The sequence below is a fragment of the Erpetoichthys calabaricus genome, chromosome 3, assembly GCF_900747795.2.
Source record: "Erpetoichthys calabaricus chromosome 3, fErpCal1.3, whole genome shotgun sequence".
Taxonomy (NCBI): Eukaryota; Metazoa; Chordata; class Cladistia; order Polypteriformes; family Polypteridae; genus Erpetoichthys; species Erpetoichthys calabaricus.
In genome coordinates this window covers 72,981,155-73,007,713 of record NC_041396.2, presented here as the reverse complement: position 1 = coordinate 73,007,713, position 26,559 = coordinate 72,981,155, and the positions used below count along the sequence as shown (strand labels likewise).

Below are 26,559 nucleotides of genomic sequence, written 5' to 3'. Positions count from 1 at the left end.
AACTAACTTTTAATATTTTTCCCAGACAAATTTTGGGAGATTTAAATACATTGGCAAAAGCAATAAAAAACAAATCCCCTCTTTTATGAATATGCCTGCCTGTTGTCCTCTAGCAACAATTCTCCTCGTCTAACTAAAATTACCCTCTCTCATCCTCCTACAGAAAACATCAGAACACACTATTTGGAATAGTGAGTTTAATGCCATGTTGGAGCCCTTCTTTTACAGCACTGTCAATAATGATGAATGTTTCAATACGCAACAGACCCTTGTTTCATGCTGTGCCATCTGCATGAACTTTCTGCATCTGGCAAGCATTTGCCATCCAGGCAGTCCATTATAGTAGCCAAAAGTAGACTTTTAAATTACCTCCAGAACTCAATGGAAGATCTCTGCTCTCCTGATTACATACAGTAAGTCATGGTCTACGATATTCTCATCTTCAAGCCTTTTATTCTCATCGGTTAGTTGCTTACAGGAACTTACTGCAAACAAGGATAGCTGTATTCCAACTGTTATAACTCCAAGTTATCTATAAACTTTAAAGAAAAATTTACAAAGCTAGAAATTACTTTTTGGCTACATAAGGTTACGTAAAAAGAAACAAATTAAATAAGCATTTCTGCTGCATCCTAGCATTAGAATTGTTTGGCACACATCCAAAACATTAAACAATTGATTTACCTTTTTTCTAATCCTGAACTGTATCCTTTACTTGACTACAGAACATGGAATGGAGTGCTCAATCATTAACTGAGACACATGTTTCTTTCACTATATTAATCACATGGTGAGGTTCATACAGTATTTCCCAAGCTTTATATCTACAATCTTGACTCTTGTGGCTTCTTTTTGAAATGCACTAGTCCCAAACTATACATACTTTTTTTTGTTTTATGTGAAAAGTGAGATGCAAAGTAATATGAAATGAGGCTCCTATTTGAAACTAGCTTGACAATTCACAATTCAAATGTTTGTATGACATATGCCAAAGTGAAAACTGGACTGATATAAACCGAACTGTAGGGCAGACTTCAATTTGCATGTTCTCTGACCAAATAACACACTTCCCATCTACATATTAAACAACTCATTGATGTGCTGTTCACCCGCTACTACAACGTTTATTTTGAATTTCTTTTCATTTTCCAATTTCTCAGAATAAGCTTGAGGATACCTCTAAACATATTCTAAAATGTCTCAGATATTTTGGTTTTTTGATTTTGCAAATTTTTATATTGACTTCCCTTACCCTCTTCTGTGAGAAAGCTCTTTCAGTGCCTATGACATTCTATGCCTTAACTCCCACAGAGCCTGGTTCCTGCAACTGTGAGGAAACAACATTAGCTACTATGCCAATATTTTGCCATGTACACACATGCTCTGTCACACACACATAAGATGTGTATCTAATTATATGTATATGTAAAGTAGGTTTTCAAGATGTATCAAATTACATACTGTATATAGGGGTACCCTTAAGGTGATGTAAAATTAAAATACTGACAAGGAGGACAAAATGCCAAAAACATTTATTATGGATGCATTAAGAAAGAGGTATGAAGATGAGGTATAAATTAACAAGAACATAAATGGCAGAAATCCTTTTTCCCTTGCAGATCTGTCCAAAATGTGCTGAATCTTCCAGCTGGCTGCTTATCCTATTTTGTGTTATAAAAGCAGACCCAATATCTCCTCTGCCTCTTCTTCTCAAAATCAAGGACTTTCTTCCTCCCAATACATGAGGTCTTACGTTACTCACCTCCTAACTCCAACATCCATCCATCCATTTTCCAACCCGCTGAATCCAAACACAGGGTCATGGGGGTCTGCTGGAGCCAATCCCAGCCAACACAGGGCACAAGGCAAGAACCAATCCCGGGCAGGGTGCCAACCCACCGCAGGACACACACAAACATACCCACACACCAAGCACACACTAGGGCCAATTTAGAATCGCCAATCCACCTAACCTGCATGTCTTTGGACTGTGGGAGGAAACCGGAGCGCCCGGAGGAAACCCACGCAGACACGGAGAGAACATGCACACTCCACGCAGGTAGGACCCGGGAAGCGAAGCAAAGGATCATGTCCAGCTAAACCAACATTAGTAATGCCACCTGGAACCTTAAGGCCAACCATTTAAAGCTACCCTCTGTACATATACAGTATGTACTATATATGCATAGAGGGGAGCTATATATTATATTAATGGCAGCGAAGGTTTGTGATACGATTTGCACATTTATGTCCAGAAATCCACAAAGGGAGAAAAAGAATCACATATCTTAAAATGTTTTTTTATTCCTAAGCTTTCGATTCCTATCATGAATCATCATCAGAGGAAAATGATTAGACTTAAAGGAATCCAAGGCAATATATAGCAAATAAAGAGGAGGGGGGAATTGATGAGGTGGGGTTCAGAAGGTATTGGTCTTAAAGTCTTATTTATTATGTGTATGTTCTTCTTTTCAAGCCTGCATATGCCGAGTTCCTGTCCAAAAGTCTGTTAATGGTGTTTTCATGGATAGCCACGTTTCAGCCAGTTCTCTGGCACTTTTAATATTAGCCTTGAATTTTACTTGCAATGAGTCCCATTTTAATGTGTGTCTGGTCAAACTTGTACATGTGTACATCAGTCCTTTATATGTGTGACAAGGTTTTTTAATGTTTGTCCCACGTATACAGCTGTGAATGAATCACATGGTATGCTGTAAACCACATTCTGTGTCTCTGCTGCTGATTTCTTGCTTTTGGCAATGTGTTTGTAAGCTTGTGCACTATTTTGATGCATGATCTGTACCTTCTGACAATCTGTGATGATAATGAAGTGTTTGTCAGGTGGGAAGGGGTGTGGGGGGTTGAGGGCGGTGTGGGTGAGGTTGGAATTGATTGTTTGCTGTGGTCCCTGGCTTCTCTTATGTTGGCATTGTCTGATGAATGTCTTTGGGTTGATGTGAACAGTTGGAAAAGATAGCGCTTTTCATTCTTTTTGACCTTCTTGGTATTACAATGGGTGTGAACTCTTCTGAACACAGTGCTGTTTATACAATGATGGGTGATTGCTAGCAAAGTGTAATATTTTGTCTGCATATCACTCCTTATGATAAACACCTGTAATCAGGATGGCGTTATTACCTCTTTTAATTGATAGGTTCAGGAAATTGATGCTTTGGTTTATTTCTTTTTCATACTAGACAGGATCGCTGGGAATATTGTGCTGATGTGGTTGTGGAAATCATTCAGCCAGTCACTTTTTTATATGATGAATGTGTCGTCAACGTAGCATATCCAAAGTTAAGTTGTGTACTGAGTTAGATCCACATTTTCAAATCATTGCATTACCAGTTCAGCTAAGAGTCCTGATAATAGAGATCCCATTGGCATGCCATCTTTTTGTCTGTAGTATTTCCCATTAAAATGTAAGTGAGTTTTCTGGCAAAGTTAAATTAGATGCATTATATCATTTGTGGCCAGCCTTGTTCAGGTCATGTTGTTATGGTGGAGTCATTGTTTAGCTTTGTAATGTCAGGAAACATGACCTTCATCCTTCATTCTTTTTTATCCTTTTGGAAAAATATATTTGTCTCCTCTGAAAGCGTTAACTATCAAAATACTAAATTTTAAAGTGTGAATCACCTGTATCTCACACCTCACAGGCATCAGGTTATGGGACTGGTTATTGACCCTTACTGAAATCTTTGTTCTTTTAAATTCCCACGGTACTTTTCCTCATATGCTTTGGGATTGCCACCCCCATACCCCCACCCCTTTCCTGTCTTTTGCTCTGGTGTTTGTGACTCCATATCAGTTATTTCCTCAACTGATGTTATCCTGTCACCTCACATCTTTCTTCTCCTGGACCCCTGAGCTTTGCCTTCAATTCTATTCAGTAAAGGCTATTTTCCCTGGATATGAATGCTGCTAATGATGAGCTCTGGTGTCTCACTAGTGATCTCCCAATTCTCTTTCTCTTAACTTCTGTAAATCCTCTTTCTTTAATTTAGTCCTACATATGCTTTCTGTAATGCAGATGAATGGGTCATTTGGATTCAATATAGGAAGTGTCAATCTGCTGTGCATTTGGTTAGGAGCCAGATGACTGGGAGTCAGTAATGTGTTGGTCTCTTAATTCTTAAAACTTTCAGTTTTTCACACATTTTTATTTTTCTCTCTTTCTATCAGGCTTATTCTCTGACCCTCTACCTTCTATGGGTGTGTAGGCATATTTAATTTTAAATCTTTTCTTCTGACCTCTGTTTTTTTTTACATTTATCTTTTAGACTATATATCAGTTGGTATTGTTCCTTTCCTCTACCTGCTTTGATAAAAAAAAATGTCAAAATGATACATTTTGATAAATTGAAAAACATCTTAAGGTTTTTCCAAATGCTTTTAGATTTACAAATATTAGATCCTTCTTTTCCTGAGATACTGTTTCTCAGAATAAATATCAAAAAGGCTACTGAAGATATTTTGAAGTAGTTATGAAGTTATTTTACAACATTTATCTTGAGATGTCTGAAATACATTTGGTTTTCTGTCTATGAATTTTGAGGTAGGAATTTTTAGGGTTAGGGATTGTGAACTATCTTAAAATACATGAAATATCATTTTCAAGATATGTAGGATATATTTGAGATATTTCAAAGTTGCACATATCTCAAAACAGACAAATATTAAGATGTTAAAAAATTAATTTCATAATCTATATCTGAAAATTTCAGAATTTTAAAAAATGTCATCAAATATTTAAATATTTAATTGGCTCACCATAGTATAGGAGTAACAGCACACAAAAACGTATAAAGACATATCCTCCTGAAAAGCTAAATGTACTTTTGATATAATAGAGAGTGATGTTCAAATCTAGGCTTGGGTACTTTCTTTTTACACATTCATCGGGTGTCAGATTGCATTTCCCTGTTAACCCTGCTTTCTCCTCACATCTCAAAAACAGAGGGTGTAGGTTAGGCTGATTAGTGGCTCCAAAAGTTTGGTGTGGTAATTGTATTTTGCAATAAACTAGTGAATTGTCTCGAGTTTTTTCCTACCTTGCATCAGATGCAATACCCTAAATTGGAATAAGAGGTATAACTTTCTAGTAGTAGTATTGCCACATGTACAGACTACAGTGAAATTTTTACTTGCATGTCCAATGGACATGCAGCATGTTCTGAAAATGAATAAATGAAATAAATAATAAAGACGAGATTTGATGGGCCGAGTTTACACATTTCACAAAAAATAGTAGTCCTGTCTCTTCCTAACTGTGCACTCAAGAGAATATTTAGTACATAACACCACAACAGTTTCAGAAATCATGTAATCTCAAACACACTAAAGATCAGCATGCAGGAAGGACAAACCACAAAAAATAATCAAGCTTTCTTAGCACTCCCTAAATAAGGAATCTTGGCAACACTTTAGTTTAGGTACTGCAAAAATGCATCTGTTAATCTTTTGCTCTTATGTAACAAGTCCTTAAAAAAGTCTTCCTTTTGTCTTAATTATGCTTATAAAGTATCAGTAAAGTGTCATTCATCTCTGTGCAGTGTGGCATGTTAATACACTTTGATATACTGGTAAAATGATGTATCAATATCATTGATTCACAGGTCTTATACTGAAGTATGCAATATCAAGAGAAATGTTTCACTTAAGACACTTCTAAAGTGAGGTTATTGTAGTAGGCCACATTACTCAGATGAATAACCACTTTACTGATTGTCCTGTTTGTCCTTTTTTAATATGGCATGGCTAAATATTATTATACACAGATTTTTCGGCTGCTATGGAAGATTTCTAGGGCATTGATGAGGTCTTTTGAATCCATTCAGAATCTTCCTGAATCTTTTTTTACACTGCTATCATAAACAAAGGCAATGTAGACATGTGAGTGTCAGAGCTAGGCTACAGTCAAACCAACATGGACCATGCCTACCTAGCATTTTCCTTGCCGATGCATGGTCCCTGGGAAACAAAATGGATCAGCTTCAAATTTGGATTGCCTCTCTGAAACAGATTATTCATTGGCAACGGCATGATTTTCATGGAAACGTAGTTTAACAACATTTTGGACAGTGTAATTACACTATAGTGCTGTTTTTTCTTCAGGGCATAGATGACTCTGGAAAAACCAAAGGCTGTACATCTATGTAAATGAAACCTGGTGTAAGGACTCTGTGCAAACAGAGAAACACTGTACTGCCAATCTGGAGTACTCCATGATTAAATTCCGGCCCTTTTATCTCCCAAGAGAGTTCACCTCCACTATCATAACTACAGCCCATAACTTCTCTCTGATGTTAATGCTAAGCTAGCAATTCAAGAAGTACATGCTGCTATGAGTAAATAACAGTTTGTACATCAACAGGGCACTTTTATTGTTGCAGAGAACTTCAATCATGCTAACTTGAAAATGTTTCTAATCAGATTTCATCAGAATGTATCCTGCCTCATTAGAGAAGACAGTTATTTTGGACCATGTTAACGCCAACATCGTTGAGGCTTACAAAGCAATTCCCCTCCCCACTTGGGACAGTCTGATCATCTCTCTTTGTTCCTGCTGCCCATGTACTTATCATTTATTAAATGTGTAAAACCAACAACAAGGACAATTGAAGTGCGGCCTTAGGGTGTTGTCTCCACACTGCTGGATCGTTTGCAACATACAGACTGGAATACATTTGCCACTTAAGCCACCCTGGATCCCCATATAGACCTATATGTTTCTTCAGTGCTGGACTACATTAACTCTCGTATCGATGGTGTCATGAAACAGATGAGAACCTGCTCTAATCAGAAGCCATGAGTAAAAGGAACACAATGCCTAATTTAAGCCTTTAAATCTGGCAGTGTGAAAGCCTATAGCTCATTTAGAGTTAACCTAAGGACTGGAATCTTTAGGTACTTTAAAAAAACAAGTCAGACCCTTGTCACATGTGTCAGGGTTTCCAGACTTTGGTGGACTATAAATCTAATAACACAGCCCTCTTTACCAGCTACACATTCCTTCCAAATGAGGTTAGCAACTTCTACTTTTGTTTTGACAAGCACAATATGGAAATTCCCATTAAAATTATCTCATTCCCAGATGAGCAGCCTCTTACACTCTCCACCACAAAAATTTGTGCGGCACTGAGCAGGATGAATATGCATAAGGTTGCCGGCATTAAGTGTATCCCTGGCCAAGTGCTCTGGGGTTGTGCAGAGCATTTGAAATGTCTTCACTGGCATTTTCAATCTGACTCGAGTCAATGCTGTTGTTCCAACTTGCCTCAAGATGATTATACTTTTAGTCTACACAATGGATGTCCATCAGTTTGCATATTGTCCAAACAGATCAAATGGAGTAATTACAGAGTAATTACAAAGTATCTACTGTTGTCACGCACAAGCACATAGGGAGCGGCTTAATGAACCGATGAGCACCACAAAATCTTGAGTCAAGGGACAATGGCAGGGTACTAACCTTTCTCTCTTTGTTGCATTGGAAGTTTGACCCCGATCGCCCAGCCAGAGCCCAGGCGTTCGAGTTCTGGGGCAAGCTGGGGTGCTGGCTACAGCCAGACATAAACCAGGCACGCCAGGTCGTGCAGCAGGTGGCCTGTGAGGGGCTCGTGAATGCCATGCCGGACTACCTCACCCAGCAGGTCTGCCTACATCCTTACAAGGATATGAACGGCCTTCTGGAGGTCTTAGAGTGCCATCTGGTGGTGAACCGAACCAGGGGGTTGGAGAGGTCTGCTCGCAGGGTCCAACAGGGACGTGTCGCTACCCCTGAGACCACCCGTCGTGCTGCAGAGGCTTCAGACCTAAAGAAAAGGTGCCCAGCCCGCCATGCTGTTTGAAGTGCAGGGAACTGGAACATATTCTCACTGCCTGCCTGCTGAATGCCGAGCTGATGGACTGCACCTCGGTCAGAGGAGAGGGGTATTGTGCTCTGTCAAATCCCTTGGCTGTTCCAAACATGGGAGTGGTATTTGAAAATGGGCACTCGGTCATGGCATTATTTGACTTCAGGAGTAATATCACCATTATTGCTCACCATTATGTTCTACCGCGACAGTAGTTAACTCAAAAAACGAGTGTGACCTGTGTGCATGGGGAGACCAGGTTATATAGGTCCGCAAAGTGCTTCATAATCTGGAAGGGTGACCCAAAACAACTGCTCGTCACTGTACTGCCCGAGCCCCCCTTCCCGGTTATATTGGGACAAGACTGGTCGGAAAGCAAAAGCAGTAGGCTAGCAACCACTCCTAGAAAGAGGTTGGGTCTGATTATGGACGGGCAAGGAACCATCCCAGCTACTCCCATGCCGTGTTCTTCGGCGACTGCTGATGACATGGACAGCCAGGAGGGGGACTCCCTTGCGACGAACCTCAATCCGGAAGTACAAACAGATGAGGATCCGGGATGGATGACCCCTAACCCGGTCCTCCCACAAGATCCGCTCACTAGCCTGGACTTCCTGTTTCAGTCTACACCGGCTTCATTTAGAAGAGAACAGTGAAACGATGATTCCCTAAAGTTCGCCAGGAATGCCATCGTTTCCGTCGACGGGCCATCATCAGAAGATTCCCCACCACCGGGACCCTACTTTGTTCTACAAAATGATCTGTTGTATCGAGTAGCAGAACACAAAGGCGAGATCAGGAAGTTGTTGTTAGTTCCGCGGATCTACCGGCAGGAGGTCTGTGAGCTAGCGCACACCCAGCTCTTAGGCGCCCATCTCAGGGCTGAAACAACATTAGAGAGAGTGAAACTCCGTTTTTACTGGCCAGGAATCAATGAGGAGGTCCAGTGTTTCTGTCAGTCCTGCCCGGAGTGTCAGCTACATCAGATTCACAGGAGGGACCGTGCTCCTCTAGTTCCGATTCCCCTCATTGATGTACCCTTTGAGAGGATCGGTATCAATCTTGTAGGTCCCTTGGAGCCTTCGACACAAGGCCATTAATACATATTAGTTATGGTCGATTACGCGACTCGATACCCAGAGGCGGTTCCCCTGCGAACCGCTAATAGTAAGAATATCGCACGGGAATTGGTAGAACTTTTTTCCCTGAGTGGGTATACCCAAAGAAGTCCTTACGGAGCAGTGTACATCCTTTACTTCAGATAAGTTCAAGGAGGTTGCCAAGTTACTCCATATTAAGCATCTTAAAACATCTGTTTATCATCCACAGACAGACGGGTTGGTGGAGAGGATCAACCAAACCTTTAAACAGATGCTCCGCAAGGTAGTCAGCGTGGACGGTAGGAACTGGGACCAGCTCTTACCTCTTGTACTTTTTGCATATCGGGAGGTGCCACAAGGCTCCAGGGGGTTTTCCCCTTTTGAACTCTTATACGGACGCAAACCCCAGGGTATACTGGACATTCTAAAAGAAGGTTGGGAAGTGGAGGCACTTCCCTCCACCAACATCTTGGAATATATCGCGCAGTTACACGATAGATTAGCAAAAATCTGACCTCTGCTAAAAGAGCACATGTCGAAATCTCAAACAGCGCAGGTGCGGAATTATAACAGAAACACCTCCCTGTGGGAGTTCCAGCCGGGAGACTGAGTGATGGTGCTCATGCCCACTTCCCACTCTAAATTGTTGGCTCATTGGCAGGGCCCTTACAAGGTTAAAGAGAGAAAAGGGCTCATCGATTATTTGGTAAAACAACCAAATCGTCGACCGAGCGAGAGGGTATATCACATCAACTTACTGAAGCCGTGGATGGACAGGGAAGTCCGCCCCCTCGCCGGCCCTGTCCTCTCCCTTTTCTTGGAAAAATCAGTCCTTAACCTCGGCCACAATTTGACTCCCTACCAGCGACAGGAGCTGGAAACTGCAATCCTGTCTGTTCCGGAAGTGGTCAGCGAGGCACCCGGCCGCACCTCATTGATTCAGCACGACATCGTGACGGACCCTGGGGTGGTAGTCAGGGAACAGCCCTATCACTTCCCGGAGGCAAAACGTGCGGAGGTTGAGTTAGACGTTCAACGCATGTTGGACATGGATATCATCGAGGAAAGTCACAGACCGTGGTCCAGTCCCATCGTCCTCGTTTCTAAGCCCAATGGGTCATGGAGATTATGCAACGACTTCCAGCATCTCAATCAAGTCTCCAAATTCAATGCATACCCCATGCCCTGCGTGGATGAACTCCTTGAGCGGTTGTTGACTGCACGTCATTTGACTACTCTTGACATGACTAAGGGATACTGGCAAATTCCCTTAATGGCATCCGCAAGAGAGAAAATGGCATTTAGCACCCCTAGCGGACACTGGCAGTACAAGGTTCTCCCATTTGGACTGCACAGGGCGCCAGCGACCTCCCAGGGTCTGGTAGACAGTGTGCTGAAGCCACACCAGTCCTACTGTGCCACCTACCTGGGAGGAGCTTGTGCTGCAGGTTTACGCCATCCTCCTGACGCTAGCGAAAGCAGGGCTACATATCAATCCCCTGAAGTGTTTTTTCGGATTGAACAAGGCCAAGTATTTAGGCTACCTGGTGGGAGGAGGGCTGGTGAAGCCACAGTGTTCAAAAATCAAAGACATCCTTGAATGGCCCTGTCCGATAACCAAGAAGCAAGTACACGCTTTCTTAGGTCTAGCGAGTTACTACCGCCGGTTTGTACCTCGTTTTCTGAGAGAGCCTCCCCTTGACAAATCTGACAAAGAAAAGGGCCTTTTTCATGTTTTGTGGGATGAACTGACGGAACGGGCATTCAGTGACGTAAAGATGGCCATCACAACGGCACCTGTTTTGAGAACTCCTGACTTTTCTCTTCCTTTCCTTCTCCAGGCCGATGCTTCGGACACAGTTCTAGGCGCCGTGCTGAGCCAAAGCATCAATGGTGTTGAACACCCCGTGATCTACCTGAGCCGGAAACTGTTGGACCGGGAGACAAGATATGCAGCGGTGGAACAGGAGGCTCTGGCGATAAAGTGGGCGGTAACTCACCTGCGGTACTACCTGTTGGGTCGCGAGTTCACCCTAGTGACAGACCATGCTGCCCTCCAGTGGATGGCTGTTCATAAGAAATTAAACCCTCGAGTCACCAGGTGGTTTTTGGACCTGCAACCGTATAAGTTCACCATCACTTATCGCCAGGGTAACCTCCAGACTAACGCTGATGCTCTCTCTCGGGTTCACGACCTCTTGGTTCGGGCCACCCGACGTGATTGGTCTGGGTTGGGGGGGTCATGTCACGCACAAGCGCATGGGGAGTGGCTTAAGGACCCAACAAGCACCACAAAATCTCGTGTCAAGGGACAACGGCAGGGTACTAACCTTTCTCTCTGTTCCCTCAGGATAAACGAAGCAACACCACCGTGAATTCACCCAGACTCGATAAAATTCAAGACACTTCCGGGTTCTCTCCTTCCGTCTGGTCCCCATCTGATGACATCATTACCAACCATTTACCACCGCGGCTCCTTCCCAGCATTCTGTGTCAACTTCCGTTCCCACCCTATAAATTGTCCACCTATCATTTGTTTCTCTGTCTATTTTCAATGTACGAACTGACCCGATCTAAAAGAGTTTTCTACTGAATACGGGGATGGAAACCCCAAACCTTTATACTCTTTGTGTTTTCTTTACACTGTATACACTATGCATATTGTATTTAAACTCTCAATAATCATTTTGTATATGCTATTGACTTACTCTTGGCTGTACAATCCCTCAATGCTGTATTTATTTATGTTTATCAGATTACTTTCAATTAACTTCTATTCACACTTCTGGTTAGATGCAAAACAGCATTTTGTATTCATAGTACTTTTACTGTGTTCAATTACAATAAAGTTGAATTTAACCTAATCTAATGTATCTGTAAAACAAAATATATCCAGTTCTGTTAAAAATTTAAATGCAACACATTAGTGATATTGTAGTTAGAAATGATTAATCTCTTTTTAAATTTGCTTTTTCTTATGGAATTATATATCAGGGAGGGCAGCTCTGACTCTTAACAGTAATGAAAATGCTTGTCACCATCAGATGGCACTATTGCTAATTGACACATGCTAATTCAGTTTGCACATAAATGTGTCAGAGCAAATAAATATATTGCAGCAGTGGTTTACTGGCCTCGGTGTATATTAACTCCATACAATGCAAAACATAAATGCACAAAGGGCAAACTCTTTGAAACAGAAATGAACATACCTGTAAAAAAAATCTGTTCTAAATACAAAGCAAAAATCCATCCATTTCTTGAAGAACTACAGCCCAGAAACTTTGTTCCGATGTCCAAATTTGACAGTCAACATTTTTTCACTTTTACTCAACAAGTTTATCTTGTCAATATGAAAATGTACTTCAGAAGCATTATACAGTAAAAAAGGTACCCAAGTCTCAATTACACAGTCCTTGCCAGTACTATTAAAATAGCATATTGTAACAGGGCCATGCCACACCCACAGCAGATCAGTCAAGTCACATATCACAAAACCAAAAGTGTTATCTTGCTGAACAAAAGGATGTTTGGATAGCAAAGATGGCTAAAGGTAACTTCTCAACTTTCTTGAATATTAACTCAATAATTTCATGCTGATCAGCCCAGCAGAAAACAAACAGTTTGAAGAGGATCATTCTGCAGTTATGCTGATGTGTTGTTAAGTCATATGTTCAGATCCAGAGGGGATCTGACATTTAGCAGGTGTGACAACAACCTGGTATACTGTATTTTATTTCTATTTTCAGAATTTACCCTTTTATAGTTAAATGTGAAGTATGGCTTGTTATGGTGTGCATTCATCTTTGTTTTCACATGAAAACACCAGCCAGATAATATTCCATTATTGCTAACTCATCTTCTAATTTAGGCATATATAAGATCCTTTGTCCTTTCTGCTGAATACTCAGAACAATCCACACATGCATAAATGAAACTAATTTTGTTGGAATTTACTTTACTAAATGTTTAATTTCTCAGTTTAACTGTTCAAACTTGTCTACTCTTGCAAAATCATTAATGTTTACAATAGCATATGATTTAATTATTCATTTTTCAATCTGAAAAACAATGACAAACTTAAATTAATATGAAATTAATACATGAAATGCAAAAAAAAAGATCACTAATACTGTCCTATCGATTCAAAGTTAAATGAATGTTTCTGGTTAAAAAAATCTGAGAAATATACATATATTATTGGCTTATCTTAAAATGGTTTTATTGTGAGCAAAAAAAAAAATTTTTATCTTAAACTGATTCTTTAACACAGACAAATGGCCAAAGCAACAGTTAAGCGATTAAGTAATTACCTTCTGTGCCTTGCATATTTGCCACTGACATGCCCGCTGCCATCACAGCCTGGAGTGGGACAACTAAAGAAAACAGAGCATAACAGTGCTGTGATTTTATACAACCCTTTACTAGATACAATTTGAGATTTATTACTGTAAATCTCAATAAGACAACTTGCTTTAAAAGAGTTAAATACATAAAGTAAAACAAGTTAGTAAAATAATAAAATGCTTAACTCATTTGTGATGATTTTAGATTCATTTGGTTATGCAAGGTTTACAAAATAAGAAATTAATATCTGAAATGTGCAGGGCATGTTATATACTGTACAGGATGTTTGCTAATGTTGTACAGAGTGCATTAGTGTTCTCAGTGTTCTGCAAAGGGCACAATATAAAAAAATGCATTTCTTGTACAATTAGGAAGGTTCTGAAAGAATTATGCTATGAAAATAAGATAAACATTTGCCTCATAATGATATTACAGTACTATATTCACAGTTATCTACCTAATTTCAAATACTTGTAACCTTGTAGGTGCAAAATTATTATACAGTACCTAAGGAATAAATGTGTAAGTCATGTATAACATATAATAAAAGGAAACCACTTTCCCTCTCATTTTTCCGCTTACTTTTTTCAGAAATGCTATTGAATAATAAAATGACATACATACTTATTAGTAACTTTCTTATTATGAGTACTGCTGTACATAAGGGAGAAACAACTGCATATTAACTTTACAAACATTCACTCAAGTCACTAACAGCTTTATATTTGTCAGTTGTTCAACTTAAAGCAAGATACTACATTAAAATATATATAACAAATAAAACTTTACTTACACCCTTTTCTGAATGGAATACTCAATAAAATCCAGTAACTTAACAGTTGTTGGTTCTAGTTTTTGGATACTAAATGTTATCTTTTTCTGTTAAGCCAAACTGTGCCTATGACCTTAAGCCCTTTTAAATATACATATAGACTTGTTGAGGTTTACACACAAATACTAAATTAATGGATTTTACTGTGATATGTGGCATTACTGTTCATGATTTATGCAAGCACTCCTCTTTTTAATCTGAGACATAAGAGGAACATGGCAAATTAACACCATAAATATAATCAATATAAGCACATGATTTGAATAGCTTCATAGCACATATTCTGTATACTCTACACTTCACAAAATGTATCGATATTATATCTCATGAAAATCACTTTTTACAAGAGAACACTGTAGTTGAAAAAAGAATCTAAGATCATGAATTTGAAATGAATGGCAGAAGTCATTACAATTTACTGAACTCTTCTTAGTTAAATGTTTGTGGCATTTACCAGTGCTTGAGTATTAAAGTAAAACCTCCATTTATCCTTTAATGATTTGCCTATTTTATAAAGAGCATTCAGAAACTTTAGATATTTATACATTAGTGCCTCATCAAGGATTGAATGTCAGACATTTCATCTGCATGAATTACACAACTTTTTTTCTGCCAGAATTTTTAGGACACAAGAAATACCTAATAGCTTTAAAGACAGTCTGAATAAAAAACATGTAGATTCCCAGGTTAAAACATAATACACAAAAAAGACAGACAAAGGGAAAGTATAGGTGTCTGTGAAAAACAGCAATGTTCACACACAGCCACTGACAATAGCAGAAGAAAAGATGTCAAGCATATTTTTTATAAAAGTCTCCAGAGAGCTAATTTCATCAGTACATCAGGGTACAGATAAAGCACAGTAATGAAACAGAAAGTGCATTATACCCATTAACAGGCTTGAAATTTTCCTAGCTCTAATGATGATGTATTTTAAACTCTAAATATACTAACCTGAACAGCTCTTGTATTACGGGTTCCACGGGCACTGTGAAGACAGAGAATACAAAACAAAAAAAAAAAAAAAAGAAAGATAAACAGAATTAAAAAATGTCAAGTTTAAATAGGTACTTTTCATGAACTTGAAAACTTTATATATAAAAACAAAGAAAACATAAAATGAAGTACACAGTAATGTTGTTCAGAATGTGCAAGGGGTCAGTATGCAATGTACACAGAGACAGTAGAGGATGAAGGTCACCCTGAATGGTGCACTGAGTGATTTAGTAAAGCAGGAGACGTACCTCGGATACCTTTGGAGCGTGTGCGATGGCGTTTCTCGTCTGCATCCACCTCCATCTGGGAATAGATTAGCAGGCAGTCAGTGCCCTTATCCTACATGACCAGACTACCAATGTCCAACATGATAGCATGCCTTTTTCATTACACTCCTTTCCAGACTCTGTTCCTTTACAGAAACCTGCTTAAAAAGTATCAAAGCATATGCATTCCCAATTAAGATAATTATTTCTCAAGGCACAATTTAACAGTTAACATTAGTTTCTAAATTTAAAGCAGGATATCTGATAACTTTCTCATTTAAAAAATAAATTTTTCAAAATTTACAAAAACTATAAAACCATTTGTAGTTTTATAGAATGTCCTAAAAACCCCTTATTGTTGCATCTGATTACATCTGTGGCATATTAAATTACAATTTTCCAACCATACTGCACAATACATAACTGTTAACTCTAACTGATCGTAATAGGTTTCAAGAATAATTTCTGAAATGATACCAATACATTTCTGTAAGAAATACTATATTGCATTTAACTGCAAGATACTTGTAATCAGAATGTATTTTCTAAAAAAATATTTTTGTCTCTTTAATTATTGCCTTTTTATTAGTTTAGTAAAACACTGGACCACAGGAGACATATACAGATTTGTGTAAAATTCAGCTCATCTGCTAAATGATAAGGTTTTCTTTAATTAAAATAATGTCAGTAGTGAAAACAAATTACATTTACTTTCATTACTGTATTTCAGCAGATTATGTAGGGAATTGTACTTTTTAAAGAATTTTCAAATGCAAATACTTCTACTCTTTAACAAGTATAATATTTAATAATGTAATATTATTTAGCAATATTTTTTAGAAATGATGCAATGGCCGTGTAGTGGTCTCTGGCTGTATACCAATATATTAAGGTATAACAGCCCAGTGTGTTTGCTAAGAAAAAAAGCAGCCTAATTATGTGATTTGAATTCCACTTCCCAAAAACTGTGGAGATATTGGCAAAAATTAACATTTCTTCAAACGTATGAAAACATATTAAAGTATACTGATTTTTATACTAGCAGAGTGTTTAAAATAATGCATCCTAAATTATGAAAAACACAGTTGATGATATTGAAAGATTCATACTAACACTACAATTGATATCCATATATTGTTTATTGTTGCGACCGAAGCAGTGCCCTGCTATCCAAAAGGATAAGCTACAATAATAGGCAGCATCATTTTAAAGAAGATGTTCCCCTTCAGTGCATAATAAACTGGGTGAAGTATATTTAGCACATATATCATTTCCTGATTGTATGTACATTTTATTAATGTTCATTGGTAAGCATAGTATATCTAGTAATTTTCTGTATAAGATTATGAGTGCTTCCATAGTTTTTTGGCCAAAACCTTTAAGCACATGTGTGTCACAGACTGCTGCAAAAAGTTCCCCAGTGAGTATTACGATGCCGAAGACATGTTCACGTGGCTCCTAAGAACTGGTAGCATGGAGGGCAGTTGGCAACAACTGCATTCTTTTATAAGAAACATATTTATACCACACACTACCAGCAGCGGACACAGTGTCATGCTAATCTAAGGACATATTTCAAGTAAGATATAGCATACGGCGGTGTAAGAATAGGAACAGAAAACGGTGAGAAAGGAATTCAGAAATCAAGAAGAAATAAATACTTCTTGAAAGACACAGTGTGCATGTAGAATTTCCAGCCAAGCAGGATTACATGTGAAACTGATAAATAAATCAGGCTTTCCAAATTTACGTACTATGGGCATGGCATCCTGATAGTTTTGTTGCATGTATCTTGGACTTCCTGGAAATGTGGACGGTAATATAATCATATTCCCTACATGTACGCTGTTATTTTCAGCGTTTGCTTGCAGTGCATCTGATAGTTCCACGCGCAGATCTTGTTGATGTAATCTGAGATAGCTGAGACGCGTGCCCTCTGTTTTAACATACGCATCTACGACGTACTGTTGGAATAGTTTGCCGCTGGAGTGCAAAATACTAAATGTATTCCTCATTGCTAATCTGTACGCGTAAAACTGACATTGAGTAAGCCTTATTCGCTTGGCAGTTCTTTTATCGGGAACATGTTGTAAATCTTTGTGCCAGCCAATGTCTCCGTAAGGGAATAAAAGTGAGTAAACCATAGGATCGCAATTCATATTCATATTCAAATCCTGCCTAGGGTTTTCCTTTAAAACCATTCGTACAGATGCTGTTGGATTGGACTGAGTGATTTCATGCATGTGTTTGTATGATTTAGCGAGGGGATTGATGGTTCTGAGCATGGAATCTAGCTGGAGAAGTACATTTTCGCTGCATGCAGAGTTTGCTTTATTTTGTAAGCGTACTTCAGTAGGTTGCGCTGTGTCAAAAACATACAGCTGTCCATATCCTGGAGAGGTAGAAGTGTTAGCGTATAGTGAAGAAATTTGGTGATAAATTTGCCCATGTATTTTAAAACAGTATGGTCCGTGGCCAGGAGGTTGAGTTATGTGTGCACCCATGGAAGCAAACGCTAGAGAAGAGTTGTATTCTCGAATGTGTTCACGATAATTTTTAGCTTCTGATGTTTGCTGTGTAAGAAGCTGTTGTAAAGACACAGGTGGCTCCCGCAAAGTTGGTAAAGCTACTTTACCGTTGTGACAGCACCTCGAGTATTTGTTGGATGTATTACGCTCATCAGGCCAGTATAGTGCATGACATGGAAGAGGATGAATAGGAATCAAGAAATGCAGTGTCGGCTGTGTTTGGGCGGGACCGATTTTGAAGTGGAAGCAGGATGAACCAGAAGAGAAATATATATAAGAGATGTGTACACTGTCAATACTACAGATCAACAATGATCAACAGCCATTTTTGTTTGAAAAAAATTCTGCTCTACCTCTGTACTTATATACATTTTTTACACAGTTTCATGTGCCAGAGAATTTGAGTTTTAAAATTTGCTTCCTGATTGTATTTAAATAATTTCAACATGATTAAAAGCCTTTCAGCTTTTGGATATTATTACCATTTTCATTTTATGGGTCTCCTGCTGCACTTTCTTTGCAAAACTGTAAGCTTTCTTTTTTCTGTACTGAAGTCTTCGCAATCTCAAATAAGATATTATAATTGATAACTACAGACTACAGTATTCACTGATAATTATGAATTATTCTGATTTCTTGCTGACCATACATTTGCTAGGAGTGTACAATAATTACAGTTTGAAATTTAATTGCCATATAAAGTTCACATTTTCTATTTATAAGTATGTGCCTGTGTTTATCCTGTGTGTCATTAATATGTGTTATGATAAACAAAATCTCTTGTATTTCTATGGACTGACACCCTGTCCAGGTATTCTCCCTGCCATATGCCCTAAACTTGCTGAATGTGTCCAGCTTCCCCACAACCCTGCCCTGGATAAGCGGGTTTATGAAAATGGGTGGAAGGATGGATGAAATTCTATGTATATTCTGCTTATGCCCTCCAAAGCACAGCATGGAGATCTACTAAGTACGTTTTTTTTTATTCAAAATTAATTGTACTTTAAGCCTACTTTTTCACATTTAAGTGAGTAGTTTCAACATGATATACGTTTACTTACCCTAAGTAAATAATGGATTATAAGTTATAATGCTTCTGCTTAGGTAGAATTTAAGTTCTCTTCCCAGTGCTATGAATAATTTCTTACTTTTGGCAATAGCTGTTTTTTATTTATGGTTGTCCTTGAAATTAAATTTTGGGATTTAATTTTGGTGATTTGCTTTAAACACTATGACAAAACTGTTACAGCAGATCCCTCATAAAACTCACAATATTAATGGCATCAGTTATTGTAAGATTTTATCTAAACCACAACCTGATGTAAAGACCAGTTTGTGGTATAGTGGGTCCGCGGCTTGAAAAGCAGTGGCCCGATTTAAATAAATAATTGTGCCCTTCATGTCACTCTAGCCGGAAGAATTAACATTGTTAAGATGAATATCCTTCCTAAGCTTCTTTTTTTATTTCAAAACATCCCAATATATATCAATAAATAATTTTTTAAGCAATTAGATTCAACCATAACATCATTTATTTGGAACTCAAAACATTCACGTATCCGAAGAGCAACCCTACAAAGACCTCGCGCAGAAGGTGGCATGGCTCTACCTAATTTTCAGTTTTATTACTGGGCAGCAAACATACAAGCCATTAAAACCTGGACACAAACAAATGAACATACACAGGCCTGGTCCGCAATAGAAGTAAAATCCTGCAGCACTTCTTTATATTCCCTGCTCTGCGCTCCAATGCAAGTTATCGCAAATATGCTAATAACCCAATTGTGCTTCACTCACTCAGAACATGGAACCAAATTAGTAAGCAATTTAAGATGGAAAATCTTCTATCTGTGGTAAACCTGCAAGAGAACCACCTCTTTCAACCCTCGCAAACTTATCCAGTTATTAATATCTGGAAAAGATTTGGGATTAAATTGCTCAGAGATCTTTATATAGACAACATCTTTGCATCCTTTGAACAATTACATTTCAAATTTAATCTTCCAGCTACACATTTCTTTCACTATCTTCAAATTAAAAACTTTGTCAAACAGAACCTGCCCAATTTTCCTCATCTTGTACCCTCCACCATGCTAGAAAAAATATTGCTCAACCTCAATGACTTAGACACCATTTCTGCAATTTATAAAATTTTATTAGAGTCCCTTCCTTTTAAAGATCCAAGAGGACAATGGGAAAAAGATCTCTTAATTAATATATCAGAAAAGGAGTGGAAGGTAGCAATGCAGAGAATTCACTCGAGCTCCATATGCGCAAAGCATAAAATTATTCAACTAAAAATTATATATCGAGCTCATCTGTCTCGCTTAAGACTGTCCAAAATGTTTCCAGGGCAAGATCCAACCTGCGAACGCTGCAACCAAGCTCCTGCCTCACTGGGTCACATGTTTTGGGCATGCACCAAATTAACTTCATTTTGGACCAAAATTTTTAAGTGCCTTTCAGACAGCCTTGGTGTCACAATCCCTCCTAACCCACTAATAGCTGTGTTCGGTGTTCTTCCAGACAGACTTGAAATGGATAAGGACAAGCAAACTGTGATTGCATTCACTACACTTTTGGCACGCAGACTGATTTTGTTAAATTGGAAGAATCCTAACTCTCCTCTAATAAGTCAGTGGGAAACTGATGTTTGGAATTGGAAAAAATCAAATTCTCAGTTAGGGGATCTGTACAGACTTTTTTCAAAACCTGGCAGGATTTAATCAATAATATTTTAGAATAAGAAGAATTTTCTTTTCCTTCTCCATTTATCTTTTTTTGCCCTATTAAACTCAATAATTTAGGCATGTTTTAAAGCCTTAAGTATTACTCCTTTGGCCATGCTCTCCTTCTCAGGGGTGGGGTTTGATTTGCTTTCAATCCTATTTTTTGTAAAAATTGATCTATATGTATGGAATGATTACAATAAAATTAATAAAAATAAATAAATAAATAAATAGTTGTGCCCAGAGAAGATGCAGGCTCCAATCAGGTGCAGGTGTGTGTGAGTGTGCTTCACTCTGCAGTTAATTGGTGAACTGGCTGACTGCACTGCATACACGTGCGGAGGCATGCGGCTCAGTCAGACACCTCATTGATGCTGCAGCAGAGATGTGTCGGTTTTAAAAGGAAGGCCCCAGGGCTCAGAATTGTAAAGGTGTGTTTTTAACCTAGTTTTAATGGATTCTTATTTATCGGGTTGTTTTTTAACCTCCACATTACACAGTTTTTATGAATCATTTATTCATTGACTGAAGGTGGACTGCACTGTGTTGGGCACAATGTTTGGATTGATTTTAATAAAGCACTAATCACTTTGCACCTACCCCTTGTTATGTTTGTGTGTTTTGTCCTCATCCACTGGCTCTTCCTCAGGTATGTTATCAGCGGCAGTGGGTTTAATAGGCTCCCTAGATCAACTGGGAGTGTGTGGCCAACCCGCACAATCACACAGTTCTTCTCAATCATGATCTTCAATCCCTACTTTGTCTAATGATTTGAATGATACTGGACTTGCTGGCATTGGATAACAGTTCAAACAAAAATAACTGTTTGTCGTGATTATACTCAGATATACTGTTTTTCCAGTATCACTTCTGTGCATGTCAGTTTGCACAGCAAAATGCACAGGAATCATGGAAGAATAAGAAGAGGTTTTTTTTTGTTTGTTTTCTAAATCTATGAATTCTCACTATAGCAGGAAAAAAACATGTAGCAGAAGATAAACAAACCCAATTAATGTGTGTTGTCTGGCATTTCAGTTAATTACCTATCTATCTATCTATCTATCTATCTATCTATCTATCTATCTATCTATCTATCTATCTATCTATCTATCTTAACTGAATCATGACAGAAATCATATAGTCTGATACAGTGCTGCGCAGATTACGCACCTTTTTATCTACAGTATATGAACTTTTCTCCAAATGTATATTTGTGGTTTGTCATGTTGTGCTAATTTATGCCACTTACACTGTATTATATTTAAAATTAGGGCTGCACGATTAATCTTTTTTTTCTCATGATAGCGATATTTATGACCCACGATCAGTTAATAAATATCGTCGCGATTTTACAGTATAAAGACCAAACTGTTTTTTATGGGCTGAGTTTACGGATTGGACTGCGTCACTATGACGTTACTGCGTCTAGATTGCAAGCGCTTTCTGAAGCAGTAGAAGTCAATAGCAGCAATAACAGTCAGTCAGAATAAACATATGATGGCGGTGCAACGTGAGGAAGGTGCAGAAGTGCGATCGTTAGTTCCTAAAAAGGGGTCATACTCCGTTGTCTGGAACTATTTCGATTTCGAGGAATGTGATGTTGATCAGGTACGAGTCTTGTGCAAACTTTGCTCCTGTTCCGTCCAAACGTCCCAAGGTAACACAACAAACCTCATCAACCACCTTAAAAGCCACCACAAAGTACACTATCAAGAATTTCAACGACTGAAGGCACAAACAGCAACAACAAAAAATTACCAACCATCCACAACACAGACAACAATATCAGGGACATTGTTCAACGCAATACCATATCTGCCTAGCTCGCAAAGACACCGGGAAATAACAGAGGCGATCACGTACCATATAGCCAAGGATATGTGTCCAATAACCACCGTGAGCAGTGAGGGGTTTAACAAAATGATCGCAACACTTGATAAAAGATATAGCATTCCCTCACGCAACCATTTTTCCAATGTTGCGCTGCCCTCGCTGTATGCGAAATGCCGAAAAGAAATAGAAAGAGAAATTCTCAGGCTCAGCCTGGAATATTTTGCTGCCACGACCGACTTATGGTCAAGCAGAACTGCGGAACCATATTTGAGCTTGACAGTTCATTTAATTGACAGCGAGTTTGAGATGAAAAGCAAGCTTTTGCAAACTTCGTTTTTCCCACAAGACCATACAGCGGAGTTTATTGCAGTGAGCCTCAAAGAAGCGATGTCCGCTTGGGGCTTGGTGGAAGAAAGACTTGTGTGCATCACAACGGACAACGCAGCTAATATGATTAGGGCAGCATCTGTGAATAACTGGCCGAGGCTACACTGCTTTGGTCACAGACTTCATTTACCAAAGGAACAATCGTCATTATTAATCGTGATAAAAATTTTGAGCAAAATAATCGTGATAATAATTTTTTCTGTTATCGTGCAGCCCTATTTAAAATTATATCTAAATATTAAAATATTTAAAAAGTCCTACTTAAGCACACACGTTTAGCAGTTCTTATACTAAAAACACTAGTCTCCTTTTGTCTTCTTAGTGCTGTTGACAAAAACTGTGTAACACTGCATATTATATTTGCATTTTTCAATGTTTCCTCTTCAATTAATACCCAGGGATGTGATCAATTTTCAGCACACTTGAAATTGTCTGTTTTATCATGCTAACTATGCTGCATTATGAAAACAGGTGAATTACATGAAGTTACAATGCTATGATAAGGCAAAGTGTTATTAAGATTTTAAGATGTCTTTTTGTATTTTCACATATTTTTAAATCGTTAGTGATATCTGAAAATGATTTGAAAATACATTTAAAACATTGCAAATGATAATATCTTTAAATAAGAAGAAAGAAATTTTAAAATATCTGTAATTAATTTAAAAAGTTTTAGAACTCATTTAAAGTTGTCTTACTTTAAACTACATATATTCATAAATGATTTGAAACACTTGTTTTTATATATACCCAAATGAAATTCAGATATTTTAGAATGACTTACTTTTTGTTTAAAAATATCTTCAAAAGAATTACAGATATCTTTAATAAATTTCCTCCTTATTGGAAGATATCCTTAAATGAGTCAGATAACTTTAAATTACTTCCTCCATAGTATTTAAAGATATCTATAAAAATAATTACAAATATATTTGAAGGACTTCCTTTTTTAAAACATACAATGAGCTGGAGCGTCTCCTGAACTATTCAGTCAGAATTAGATCGAGCGGTTTTGAGAATATTGTTTGTTATGATATTCAAAAGTTCACAAACACAAACCCTGAAATATCCCAAAAAACGCTCACATATTACCATCAAAACCCTGCTAGTAATAACTACAAGCACAGGATCTTCATAAAATATATGATTTATTAACAACAATACTCTGTAATAAAATGAAGCTTGGTGTAGCACAAACAAGCAAAAAGCAGTTGCCATCAAAGGCAATCCAAGGCAAACAAAGTCCCAATATGAAATCCAAACAGTGGTCAACAATAGAGTAAAAAGGGAATAATCCAATAAATCACAAGCAAAGCAAAATCACAAAGAAAGGCCAAATGCCAAGCACATTTGAATGAACCTCACAGGGCTGTGGGTTGACCCTGCCATTATATGGCTGAGGGCTGTCCCATGCTGTGATGGGCAGGCGGCCCCACCATTTGACAAATCAGCCACAAAACACAAGAAATGTAAATGAAGCATACAGTGCACATTGTGGAGCCCCGTCCGGGACGCCCAGGAAGACAGGAGGAGGGCTCATTCCTCCTCCAGACCGCGAGAGGGCGTCCGCACTGGTTGTATTGGGGGCCACGGGTACAGGGCTTGGAAGCCCAACCCTGTAGGGGCCCGTGGTCACCGCCAGGGGGCATCCCCCTGCCTGAAGGACCCTGGACCCCAGTACTTTCACCACACCAGGAAGTGCTGGGGGGAAGAAGAGAGGGAACACCCGGAGTGCTTCCGGGAGGACAGCCGGCATTTCCGCCACACTGGGGTATGTCCGCGGGATTGCCGGTGCACACCTGGAACACATCCGGGTACAGATAAAAGGGGCCGCCTCCCTTCATTCGAGGCTGGAGTCGGGTGGAAGCAGGACAAGGTGCAAGAAAGAGAGAAGAAGGCGGTCCGAAGAGGCAGAGCGGTTGGCCTGGACTTTGGGGAAGATTGGGGTTTGTGGCACTTATGGACATTTGTAAATAATAGGTATTGTAAATAAACGTGTGTTGGGTGACATGAGCGTGTCTGCCTGTCTGTGTCCGAGCCAGTCTCCACAACATACAGACACAATCAAAAACAAAGAATAATGAAACATTAATTAATAATAAATAATTAATTAACAAATGTAGCATTAACATAAATGAATAACTCAAAATTGAACAAACAGGAATTTGAAATGCAGTCAGAAGAAAAACACTAACTGTAATATAACAATGTTAATGTATGTTAAGCATTTCAAGTAATAAAAACCGTATTTGGAACCCTAGTATACTATTTTGTTAAGTATGGCCAAGTTTACATACTGAAATAATATAATGAAATCTTGTTATTCTGCAGCATGAGCCCTAACACAGAAAAAGTAGAGCTCATATTATGCTCTTTTAAGGCTGTTGTTTAGGCGAAATGGGATTAAAGAAAAAAGTGTGTTTACTGTTGTATACCACAGGGTAGAGCCATGGTAGAGCCATGGGCAGGCACATTTCTTGTTTATTTTTAAATAAAAAGGACTTAAAGATACCTGTAATTGATTTAAAGATATGTTAAACAATTCTAACATACCTGTAATTCATTCATTAAATCATTTCAAAATATCTTTAAATATGTTCATCTTTTAACAATACTTGCAATTTTTTTTTAAAGTTCTCTGTAATTTAGTAATCTTAAATTGCAGCTCAGTATTTAAAAATATCCACGTATCATTGAAATAAATGCTCAAATGGCTAAAGACAAGAATATACCTTTCAATATCAAACTGAAATAAAAATGTGCCAAGACAAATTATCTTTTAGAGATATCTTTAAATGATTTCCAGATACCTTTAAATGACTTAAACATATTTGTCAATGATGTTATAATTTTTCATATTAGCACTGTATTAAGTCTTAACTCTGCAATAGACAAAAAAATCACAGATTGCTGAAGTCATCCACTTAAACTTTAATATAGTATTTCACTGTAACTTGATTTCATGCAGCAAAGGAAACAATACAGTACTATGAACTCTGCACAGACATTACAGTAGCTGAATTATTTGAAGAAGTTCACTTTATGGTGTTGTAATCGGCACTCTGGGCATCGTATATAGCTACAAAAAAGATGCTATTATGCCAAACTGCTGCTGTTCTGCATGGGATGAAAAAGGCAGACAAGAGATTTTAAAGTGGACCAGGAGATAGATGTGACCAAAAATAAAGGTCAAAATTCAAGTCGGGGTCTATACCAAAGTCATTATTTATCAAGGAGTTTTAAGCCAAACATACTAATCAAAGGGCTAGCAGACAGCCATGCTAGGGTTCCTGAAACACCAATGAAAACACTGATAATTGTTTAACAAAGTTTTCAACATATCTAGTCTTGGACAATAGGAAGTGTGCAGTGCTGACCGATATACCGCTGCACCACTTCCAATTGTCCCAGATTAGCAACCAGCTAGCAATGATAGACAACATGAACAAAATGACAGCACTGAAAGAAAACTAAGATGAATCACTATTCAAAACTCAGCTAGGGAAAAAAACAAGAAAACCAAGGAAATCCACTGAGAAATGAAAATTAAAAATGTACCAAAATCACAACAGCTGGAAATGTTGAAGAGGAAACGAGAGACTAAGAATGAGTGCAGGCACCAGTTCTTTTTTATATACAGTGCTCTTGGGAATTTTAACTCAGAAACATAATAATTCAAGAC

The 26,559-nt window shown here is 38.3% G+C and overlaps 1 protein-coding gene across 15 annotated transcripts in view; it reads right to left on the bottom strand.

Annotated features, from left to right (window-relative positions):
- The window catches only part of LOC114648100 (myelin transcription factor 1-like protein), a 647,050-nt gene that overhangs the window by 355,047 nt on the left and 265,444 nt on the right, over nt 1-26,559 (bottom strand). For all 15 annotated transcript variants that reach the window (XM_051925515.1, XM_051925514.1, XM_051925524.1 and 12 more), the window contains 3 exons: nt 15,383-15,437; nt 15,093-15,126; nt 13,273-13,335 (listed from right to left, as the gene is read on the bottom strand). In XM_051925515.1, the coding sequence (XP_051781475.1) occupies nt 13,273-13,335; nt 15,093-15,126; nt 15,383-15,437 (152 nt within the window). The remainder of the gene's footprint in view (nt 1-13,272; nt 13,336-15,092; nt 15,127-15,382; nt 15,438-26,559) is intronic.